The 11,754-nt window shown below is 42.3% G+C and overlaps 1 protein-coding gene across 1 annotated transcript in view; it reads right to left on the reverse strand.

Annotated features, from left to right (window-relative positions):
* Positions 1-827: 827 nt before the first annotated feature.
* The window catches only part of OCM (oncomodulin), a 36,202-nt gene continuing 25,275 nt past the window's right edge, over positions 828-11,754 (reverse strand). Inside the window, exons 2-4 of the mRNA XM_008582308.1 lie at positions 3,033-3,165; positions 2,463-2,572; positions 828-984 (exon numbers count right to left, since the gene is read on the reverse strand). Coding sequence (XP_008580530.1) covers positions 959-984; positions 2,463-2,572; positions 3,033-3,165 — 269 coding nt within the window. The 3' untranslated portion in view covers positions 828-958. The remainder of the gene's footprint in view (positions 985-2,462; positions 2,573-3,032; positions 3,166-11,754) is intronic.

Consider the following 11,754-nt stretch of genomic DNA (forward strand, 5'->3'; position numbering starts at 1 on the left):
CAGGAGTCCTCAGCTCTCAGGGTCAGCCAGAGAATAGCTTTCATGTGCCACCTGGAAACTAGCCTAATGAGAATTTCCTGGCTTGAGACTGCCCAACCCTAATGACAAGCTTGTAACAGGACCCCTGAGGCTAGCCTCAAATGTTAAGGCAATTCTAGGTGTAATTGGCTCAGGTGATATCACATAAGAGCCAGGAAAACAGTGGCTGAGAAAGACAAGAGAGAGGTGGCAGAAAGTTGGGTGAGAGCAGACAAGTCTCTGAAAGCTTGTTTTCTAAGAAAAAAAACCTTGAAGATGGATTTGTTTGTGCTAAAGCAGCACAGCAGGGCTCCTGCGCTTTATAGCCCATGATGGCCACACACTTTGTTCTGTTTAGTGCTGCTTGCTTTTACTTAAATCTCTCCTGGGGCAATCTAACACCCAGTAGCAGAAAACACATCAGTAAAAGTGGTTTTGTGCTGGCTAAAATCTCTTCATATTAATTTTGAAGTCAAAAAAAATCCCAGCATGACAATGCCATTTATTTGTGACTTTAAAAACAAAAACCAAAACCTGGTTTCCCTGTTTGCTTATGCACACCACCAGGGGCTTGCTCTGCGCCTGATGGGACTGGGAATGTTTTGAAAAGCCCTCAGTCCTCAGCTTGCTTTCATCTCTTTATCTTGCTGAGAAAAAAACACACCCACACATCAGCAGATGATGAGAAATGTGTCTTTATTGGGTGATTTTAAAAGGCATTGCCTGCGGAGAACCTTACAGAAGTCATCAGGGCATACCCACCACCAAAAAGTCACGAATGACTGTTTTATCACCTCACTAAAACAACGAGCACATTGCGGAAGCCTTTCAGGGGGAATTAAATAAGTTATGGGTAGGGTGTGGAGTTTCCCATTCCTGGGGCTTTGGAGGCCTTCCAGATGATTGTCCCTTCCTCTCTTTTCTCCATAGACTGGCGCCTTTAAGAATGCACCATTTCCTGGAATTCTAGAACAGAAGAAGTGAGAACAGGGTCAGTGGAAAGGGCTCCCTACTTCACAGACATGCTGTTGCCAGTGAGAATTCTGAAGAAGGAAGGAAAAGAAGCCAATTGTCAGATGATGGGCATGACCCCCTCAGGGGGGCACAAAAGGAAGAAAAATCTGGGTGTTAATGACTATAGATCAAAGGAGTCTACAGTGCCCCATCTCTCTGCACAATCTCTCATGAACATCTTCAGCTTTGCAACAGAGCAAAGCTTGTATTAGAACCTGTCAACCCAATCATTTCTCTCTGACAATCAATGAATTCAGTATATAATCTGTGAACATTTAACTTTTTGGGTGCAGAGTAAAAAGTGTGAAGTTTTAAACACTGGTTTAAATTGTCTGGTCAATTTAAGACAGAAATGAGAGGTTTTCTTCCTCTTTTCTGTAGCTGTATTGCATTTTTAGGAAATATTTAATAGGGTGATATTTTGAACTAATTCTCCTCTATTGAACCCTAAACCTTACCCCCCAAAGTTTATATCACTAAAAGAAAGGTAGTAATAATTATAAGATAAGGAGGCTACAGGTTGAAATTGAAAACTGGAGTTTGGCTTTATATTTATGGGTAAGCTTTGTCTGTTTGGAAGTCTTTCATGGTTTTGTTTAAATAAATCGATCTTCCCTTGCCTAAGCTATTTTTCAGAGCTATCTATAGAAGCTATATTAACTCCTGTATAGTAAGCTGTGGTGGTATCATTTTGAATAGGTTTTAAAAGTAAGGATCCAAGGTAGCATTTTTAAATTTCAAATTCTCACCACCAGAAGGACCACCATATGTTCTCCTGAGTTGGCAGGCACAAAGTAGCTGAAAAGCATGTAAGCAACATGACAAAATCAAGTGAAAATAATCCTACAGCTGTGCTATTATGCTAAAATTTGAATCTAGGGCTCTGCACATAGAGGACTCCATAAATAGTGGTTGACTTATTTGTTCTCTGTTTAATATTGTCCATTTGGTGGGCTAATGTCCAATAAAGCATATTTGTTTAAACCATTGAAAGCTAAGAAGCCCCCTACACAAGCCAATAAACTCTTTGGTATGAGACACACTTGAGAATGTCAATCTTTCCCTTATTCAGAGGGGTTCAAATCGCACTGGTGGAAATTCCTTGCATTATTTTCAAGGTGTGTTAGAGCATCTTGCAAATAACTGGCCAGGCAACTAACTAGTCCCTTAATCAGGTGAAGGTTATTCTCTAGTTGATAGACAATGACCAGCGGGACCAGCTTCTATGGTACATTCCAGGCATCATGTCAGAGTTTTTACACACAACATCCGCATCCTCACTTTAGTCCCATTTTACAGGTGAGAAGACTGGAGCTCAGTAAGGTTAAGAAATGGGGATTTTAACCCACATCTGTCTGATCTCACAGCCCAAGCCCTGATGGAAGCTCCCTGGGCTAAAGTGTTAATGCTGTGTACAGGTGTGGACATACCATCTGCTCCAATTTTTCCATCTCCATCATTATCTGCAGCAGCCATCAAGGACTTGGTTTCTGACTCGGTCAGTTCTCTAGCACCACTCTCAAACTTCTGGAGGAAAAACCTGCAGGATAATAAAGATTGATGGGAATTTTCTGAAAGACCCTGCCTGTATCTCTGTGTTTACCCCCACCCCTTTTTATTTTCTTTACACAAACTATCTGTTTCCAGCAGTTGCAATAATCAGTCAAGGTCTTGGCAAGCAAAGACTTGCTTTGCTGTAGAAACCAATGGTGGACATTTTGTTTCTAAAGTTTTTAAAGAGTTTTGTTGAGTCCGTTTGTCAAAGGAAATCCCTTAAACTAGTGAATCTTTGTACGTATAATCTTCCTTGCCCATGTTTAGTGCTTTGCATAGATAGATGCGTGGCCAACTGACTCATGTTCTTTACTGTAATGAGGCTCGGCCAAATAACCAACACCAAGGCTGGTCATTGAAGAAATATTGAGCAAACTGGCCCCTGCTGCACCCCAACCCCACCCAGCAATGGCAGGGTTGCCAGACAGGCTCAGGACAAAGCTTACTTAAGCTCTTCTTCATCCAGGTATCCACTCTGGTCATTGTCTATGAATCGGAAAACGTCCTTTACCTGGCTGGCTGACATCTTGGAGAGGCCTGATGTCTGGAAGAATTTTTGGGGTTCAAAAGTATCTGGGTCTGAAGAACAGAGAATGGATTATTCTGACACTCATTGGATCACATTCTATATTTGGGCCAAGGTGATGAAACACAGGTTATTAAAAAAACTTTCATAATATCCCTGATCTACAGGGATGCTCAAGTGGTCTAAGACTTTGACATAGCCAAGACTGATGGCTCTGTGATATCATCACCTGCCCTCTCTTCCCTGGCTTTCCCCCAGCCAGAGAGATGCAACATTGCAAATTCCACATGGAAATGATACAGCTTGGGCTGCTCGTAGACCTTCTGCGGAAGACATGCTATCTGTCCTGAAGGGTGGGAATCAGATGAATGAAAAGCCCATCCACCAGAGATCAAAATCCTTCCAGGTGTCAAAGCCATGGGAAAAGAGAAATCTGAGCACAGCATGGACAAGCCTAATATGAATGCCTGAAGGGAAGAAGATCCTGGGGTCTGGTAGGTCCACTAGCTACTCACCGTTTTAGGTCTTCTCCCAGGAAGAATCAAGAAAAAGAGCTGAAGGAAGGAATAACAAATGTGCTTTTGCTGCCTGACTGACCTACCTTTATAGGACTGAAAAGGTGATAGTTACAACCTCTTAGATTTCCTTTTCAAGGATCAAGTGGATGTAGCTCGAATGTCTTGTCTTACTAATTAAACCTCTTTTTTTTTTTCTATTTATATCTCAAGGGAATGTGGATAGGAACAGCCAATTTTCAAAAAACAAACCTCAACAAACCTTTGCTAAGGTTTCAATTCTGCAAACAAATCCCGTTGGTGAAGTGTGGAGAAGATACTAGAGGCCTGGTAAGGAGGGGGCAGTGGCTGAAATGAGAGAAACACACATAAGGGTCCTCTGCAAACTGAAAAGGCTCCCCAGATGTTAGTGACTGTTGTTTGAGGCAGGTCTGTTTTCAGCTTCTGGAACTGTGCTCATGTAAGTCTGACCTCAATCCAGAGCAGACATACTCAAGACCTGTTCAGCAAAGGAGATGGGCCTCGTTAGGTGATTTTCCTACAGAAGTCTTGACTTTGACCTTTCCAAGCTATATCTTAAGTTGCACACACTCAGAAGGCACAAATATGGAAAGAAAACTATTGTTCCCAACCCCAAAACTAACAATACCTGTATGCAGAAAAAAATACCATGAGGCCAGGACTTGAGACCTCAAATTTCTTTTTGTTTTTTTACTTTCAGGAAACATTTATTGAGCTCTTATATGGCGAGTGCTGTGCTAGACTCTTATTATTATTGTTATTATAGTAAAAAATACATAACATAAAATGTACTATCTTAACCATGTTTAGGTGTGCATACAGTATAATGCTATTAACTATATACACATTCTTTTTCTCTCTTTCTTTTTTTTTCTGTAGCTGACTGGTACAGGTATTGAACCCTGAACCTTGGTGTTATTTGCACCATGCCATAACCAACTGAGCTAACCAGCCAGCTCCTAGATGCATTTTCTTGTGCAACAGATTCTCTATAACATTTTCAGCTTGTGAACCTGAAATTCTATGTCCACTGAACCACAACTCCCTTTCTCCCCTTCCCCCTGGCCCCTGGTAATCACCATTCTAACTTTCTGTTTCTAAGAGTAGGACTACTTTAGGTCCCTCATAAAAGTGGAATAATGCAGTATTCGTCTTTTTGTGGCTGGCTTATTTCACTTAGCATAATGTCCTCAAGGCTCATCCATGTCGTAGCATATGACAGAATTTTCTTCTTTTTCAAGGCTGGACTCACGTTTCTTAAAAGTGCAAAAATAGATCCCATGTTGCAATCAGAAACATATGGTGGCTTAGAAGTAGATGATTCAAGAACTCTAAAGGGGGCCCTCAGACTCTTCCCTGGGTAATACAATCTGGATGGTCATCTTCTGTTTGCCCCCAAATATATTCCCCTACCTCCACCCCTAGTGTCATCAGTGAAAAGTTTCTCTCAGGGCGACCTCTAACATTTTTGAAATCACCAGACTTCAGATTAGCACCATCCCTGTCTTGCCCATTTTTACTCCCCAATGCCTTGAATAGGCCTGACCAAGAGTTAGGTGCTCAATAGTTATTTGATGAATGAATAAATAAAAACAACAAAAAGAACGTGAAAACACTATTACCAACTAGCATCAACTTGCCCAGCCCTTTAAAAAGTTTCTGAAAATAAGTCTCAAGAGTTTTGAATTAGATTTCTGACATTAAGTTGCCATAGAAACTAACAGAGCCGTTTCTTTCCATGGAAGTGTCCATAGAGATAAAAACATTTTTTTAAAAAAAGATGCCCATTTAAATGAAAATAGCATATGGGTTTAACCAAGATACTTGAGATGTTCATGCTGTTTTTCTGATAGAAAATAAAGATAGTAGAGACCCAGTAAACATGTTGTCTGAATCAACAAGGCATCCAAGATTATGTCTTGAATTCCATCGTGTGTCATCTGAAGGTCAAAATGTTGATTCACACAAAAGAACAAATACTGATGATTGCACTAATATGAGGTCCCTAGAATAGTCAAATTAATAAAGACAGAAAAGAGAATGGTGGTTACCAAGGGCTGGGGGAGGGGAATGGGGACAGAGTTTCACTTTGGGAAGATGAAAAAATTCTGAACTTAATGTCATTGAATTGTACACTTAAGAATGATTAACATGGTAAATTTCCTGTTATGTTTATATATGAATTTTATGTTATATATATCATGTATACTTAGGTAATGTATACTATGTATATGTTATATATATATCAACAATTTAAAAAATGTTGGTTCAGTAGTCTTCATTATTTTGGCCACCAATTCAGGAAAGAATTGATTTGAATCCATTCAAAGGAAGCAATTCAAAGTGTTACCAAACCCAAGTCTGGCCAGAACAGAAACAAATGACCCAAAAGTCAAGTCGTTGGTGAAATAGGAAGATAAATTTGTTCAGACCTGAGGAGACATCAAGCTAAGCCTCTCCCCAATAAACCTGAAGGAGATGGTCAGACTAAAGCTTTCTCCAAGACTCAGATTTACTAAAGGGTTTTTAAGGAGAAGATTGAGGGAATGGAAGGCAGGAGGGGGAGACATGAGCTGTGGGGGCTACGTGTAAGAGACCAGGTGCAAATTCTCATCAAGGCTCTGTCTGGCTTCTGTTCACATCCTTGATGTTATCTTAGGGTCCTGCAGGATTTTAATTTGCTTCGGGGTGGAATCGGCAGAGCTTTATTGATGTCTTCTTAGTTTCTCAGGGTCTGGATAGTACGTGTCTCGAGGCAAGTCAGCAGGCTATTTGGAAGACAGCTTTACGTTTATGTAAATAATGCCATTCTCACCCATAACCAAGGTTCAAAATATCAAATAACCATGGGGGAAAAAGGGAATTCAGAGAAATGCATGCTAAGGAAAAAAAACAAAACTATCCTTTTTTTTGTTCTAAAGCCCATGCAGTTTCAGGTCCCAACATGGCTTCAGTCTTGCTCACTCCAACAAAAGGAATTCAAAGGAATCAATTCAAAGGAAGATTTGAAAGCAGATGATCTTATTTTGAGGCCCAACTCTGTCCTTTTCTAGCTACGTGACGTTGGGCCTCAGTTTCTCTTGTAGGAAGCAGGATTAATGCAAGCATCTGTTCTGTCAATTTTCCTAGGGTTCTTTTGAGGATCAAGGATCAACCACAGATCTGCAAACATTTGGAGAAGTCTCAGAGCCCCTGTTGAATCCCACCTCTGTCCTGGGATTGCAATAAGATTTCATCTGGTGTCTTCATTCCACTTGATTAGTAGGGGGCTTCCTGGAGGAGGATGATTAGGGGATGGGCTCAATCAGCAATGTCCGCAGTAAGGAAGAATAACAGCCCAGGACAGGGAACTTGGCCAGACCCGGTTGGGCTTTGTATTTGGACTTTGCTACTGCCAATGGCCCTGGACTCTCAGACCACACTTCCGTTTCAGACATTTAGTGCTGTCCCCAATCGATCCACCTGTCCCATGTCCTCACTGTGCCTCTAATTCCTCAGACTCCTTCTACCCAGAGCCCACACATTGATCGCCTGCTATTAGTGGAGTGCTCTGACAACTCTCCTGGCTGTCTTATTGGGGACAAAACTCTTGAACACATCTGAGACCCTCTTTCCAACATGTACAATGTTCTAGTTAAGAGCCCAGCTGATCTGCTTCCATATTCTGTCAACAGACATCACTTCCTAAATATCTCTCAACTTCTCATTCTCTTCATGTCCCACTGTCACTATCCTAACCCAAGCCACCAGCATCTCTTTGGGGAACAACTACAGTGGACTCCTAGTTGGCCAGCCCTCATCTACTTGGGCTCCCCTCCAATCTATCCAGGCAGATCTTTTAAAAACCCAGTTGTATTGATTTCCTTGGGCTGCCATAACAAAGTCCCACAAATTGGGTGGCTTAAAAAAACAGAAATGTATTATCTCACAGTTCTGGAGACCAGAAATCCAAAATCAAGATGTTGGCAGGGCCACACTCCCTCTGGAGGCTCTAGGGAGGATCCTTCTGTGCCTCTTCTAGCTTTGGTGTTTGCTGGCAACCCTTGGTGTTCCTTGGCTTGTAGCCATATCATTCCAATCTCTGTCTCTGTTGTGACATGGCCATCTGCTCCCTTTGTGTCCTCTTCTTATTGGATTGAGGGTCCACCCTACGCCAGTATGACCTCATCTTAACTAATTGCATCTGCAATGACCCTATATCTAAATAAGGTCACCTTCTGAAGTCTTGGGGGTTAGGACTTCAACATATCTTTTTAGGGTACACAGTTCAACCTAGAACACCAAGCAGATGGCTCCCCTGTCTTCCCACACCCAACCCCCAAGTTCATTACTAGTTTCCACATGTTCTTAGGATAAAGACAAAAGTCTTCACCATGGCCTTGAAAGTTCTGCATGATTAACACCAAGCAGATGGCTCCCCTGTCTTCCCACACCCAACCCCCAAGTTCATTACTAGCTTCCACATGTTCTTAGGATAAAGACAAAAGTCTTCACCATGGCCTTGAAAGTTCTGCATGATCTGCCCCCCTCGGACTTCTCTAGCCTCATCTCACATCATCCTCCTAGCCACGAGTCCCATCAGTCCTTTAAACTTGTCACCCTCTCTCCAACCATGGCCCTTTGAATGTACTGTTTTCTTTGCCTGGGATACTTTCTTCTTCGTCTCTGCACGGATGTCTCAAACACATCCTTTATATCTCTGTTCAGGCATCACTTCTTCCAGGGAGCCCACCCTGACTCTGCACACTAGGTCAGATTCCCACTTCGTGGGCTGTGGAACCATTGTGCCTGCTCCCTTACAGCAAAATAACAGCTGCATTTTTCCACTTGTGGTTGTTTGAATAGTGTCTCTGCCCACTGGACAGTGAGACTCATGAGGGCAGGTTCAGGGTCTGTTTCTGTTCACCCCGATATCCCCAGTGCCTAGTGTGGACATAAATGACTACCACCTAAATGAGAACAGGCAAAGGCTCCTTATTCAGAGCTTGCTATAGCAAGAGAGTTGGCCACCATCGCTTGTGTTTGGCAGAGACTCAAAGGCAGGCCAAGGAGTGGGGAAGCTTTAGAGTGAAAAAAGGGAAGGCTTTGGGTGAGCCCTGATTAGAGGCTGTTGGCCTGGGGCAGCTGGGGGCAGGCTAACTAGAAGTGGGACATCCTGTGTGATTGGTTTGGAGAGCATATTTGACCTTCTCTGGTTGGTCCTAAATTGGAAGTGGGAACAAAAATTAAGAAAGCTGTCAGTTATTAATCACGTCCTGGCTACTTGGGGCTGATTGTTACAGGGGTTATTGTTTGACTTCCTGGACTATTTGCTACAGATAGTGGTCTGACTTCCTACAGGTTTAACTTATAGATAACAGGATGACTTCCCAGGCTGATTGCTGCAAATTGTGGGTCAGAGTTCTGTTTTAATATATGGTCACCAGTGTTCATTTTTATATTCAACCTCTCATTAGCACATTCCTTGTCACATTGTGAATATTCAGTGTGACACTACTATCTGAAATTGTCTGGTTTACTTTCTGTTTGCTTGTTTGCAGTTTATCTCCTCCCCCATGTGGAAACTTCTGGAAGTTGGGGACTGTGTGTGTGTGCTGTTCCTGCTCAATCCCCAGCAGGTGGCATTTAATAGAACTGGAGACTCCATCAATGGAGATGAGAGGGGCTGTCCCCATGAGGGAGACAGTGACTGGTAGCAAGGTGGACTTTGTGGGGGTTTGAAGTCTCATTTAAACAATGGCCAGTGTGGTTAAAACATCCCCACGCTTTGGGTCCCTGATCCATTGAGAGTGTCTCTGCTTTGCATGGGATTTCTGAATCAGGCAACTTCCTGATACTGACCACAAGTGGGAAAACGTGTTACAGGGCCAGCAAGAGAGGCTGTTGCAGAAAACAAATTTCGAACTCCAAAGAAAATTCTCCAGTGTCTTACAGGGCCACAGCAAATTATCTGAGAACATTAAAAGCCAAGATTCTTAAATGTCAGCAATGAAATAACAAGGCCCATGGAAAAGCAACTGCTACTGACAAGTTAGAAAAATTAAAATATCTGAATTTCAGCATCTAGCCCATGTTTCTGTATGGTAATATGGAATGGAGAGGAATCTAGAATTACGGGAGTGTGTTTATCTATGAATGAGATCCTTCTCTCGAAGTGGATTTCCTTTCCCACTTAAAGAGACTCAGCAGTAAGTTTACATACGGGGGCTTAGGACAAGCTCCTTAGTGAGGTGAAGTTACTGATGTTTACTAACAAAGACTAAAATATCTTAAGGGCTGAATGAAAAGGACAGCTTGTGTGTTTCACAACTAAACAAATGATTAACAGGGGGATGGTAGATCCCCAAGAGCACACAGCCCATGTCTATAAGGGCTGACCTTCCCTGGGTTTACAGTTTTTATTAACCATGAGACAAGAGGCATCCTTCGTGATCTATTTGCTTTGGGTCCCTGATCCATTGAGAGTGTCTCTGCTTTGCATGGGATTTCTGAATCAGGCAACTTCCTGATACTGACCACAAGTGGGAAAACGTGTTACAGGGCCAGCAAGAGAGGCTGTTGCAGAAAACAAATTTCGAACTCCAAAGAAAATTCTCCAGTGTCTTACAGGGCCACAGCAAATTATCTGAGAACATTAAAAGCCAAGATTCTTAAATGTCAGCAATGAAATAACAAGGCCCATGGAAAAGCAACTGCTACTGACAAGTTAGAAAAACTAAAATATCTGAATTTCAGCATCTAGCCCATGTTTCTGTATGGTAATATGGAATGGAGAGGAATCTAGAATTACGGGAGTGTGTTTATCTATGAATGAGATCCTTCTCTCGAAGTGGATTTCCTTTCCCACNTTACGGGAGTGTGTTTATCTATGAATGAGATCCTTCTCTCGAAGTGGATTTCCTTTCCCACTTAAAGAGACTCAGCAGTAAGTTTACATACGGGGGCTTAGGACAAGCTCCTTAGTGAGGTGAAGTTACTGATGTTTACTAACAAAGACTAAAATATCTTAAGGGCTGAATGAAAAGGACAGCTTGTGTGTTTCACAACTAAACAAATGATTAACAGGGGGATGGTAGATCCCCAAGAGCACACAGCCCATGTCTATAAGGGCTGACCTTCCCTGGGTTTACAGTTTTTATTAACCATGAGACAAGAGGCATCCTTCGTGATCTATTACACATATGGCAATGAAAAAAAACTTGTAATCCCCACCGGCTACATAATCTGTGGGGCCCAGTGCATGATGAAAACACAAGTCCCCTTCTTTAAAGTTACCAAGAATTCCAACGTGATGGCAACAGAGTATTAAACCAAGCGTGGGGCCCTTCTTCATGCAAGGCCCTGGAGACAGCACAGCACTGCTTTGCTTACCAGTGTGATGTCACTGGTTATTTAAACACTGCAACAACTCTGTGAAATATCATTATCCCCATGAGGAAAAGGAGGTGAAGAGATACTCCAGGTCTTATAGCTATTTAAGTGGGAAAGCCAGAACTCATCCTTAGAGTTTTCCTTGGTGCCAACTAAAAAGTTCCCAAGATTTTCAGGCTCCTGGATTTCCATAACCCGTTCTTCACCTTAGAAAGCTAAAGGAGGTACAAGTTTGCCATGAAGCCACTGGACAGAACAACAGACTCTCTGACACAGGTGAATCATCACCATAGTCCACCCTCTCCATTCCCCTCACCTGGGGGAGGGACACGGTGTGTGGTCTTGAAGCATAGTTTCAACCTACAACACTAGCAGTTGTGCAGCAAGTTGGTGGGAATGGGGCATGTACCCACCTATTCCCCTTTCTAATTCAGTCCAGATCCAGGGTCATGTGTGTGCTAGACCTGTTTTCTTAGGGAGAACTTCTAAGGGCAAAACAGGCTCCCATAGTTTAACTTAAGACACACTATTAGGATAGCGCGATGTAAGCACAGTATTATATAGAATACCACGTATGTGCACTAAGGTGCTCTCTCTCTCTCTGTGAAGATTAAATAATTTTGAAAGTATTATTAAAAGCATAATATCTGCTCATTGTAGAAAATACAGATAAGCAATGAAGGAAAAGGAGAAAGAAGAAGAAGGCGTAGGAGGAGGAGGGAGAAGACAGGAGAC

This window comes from Galeopterus variegatus, unplaced genomic scaffold (assembly GCF_000696425.1).
Source record: "Galeopterus variegatus unplaced genomic scaffold, G_variegatus-3.0.2 Scaffold2561, whole genome shotgun sequence".
Taxonomy (NCBI): Eukaryota; Metazoa; Chordata; class Mammalia; order Dermoptera; family Cynocephalidae; genus Galeopterus; species Galeopterus variegatus.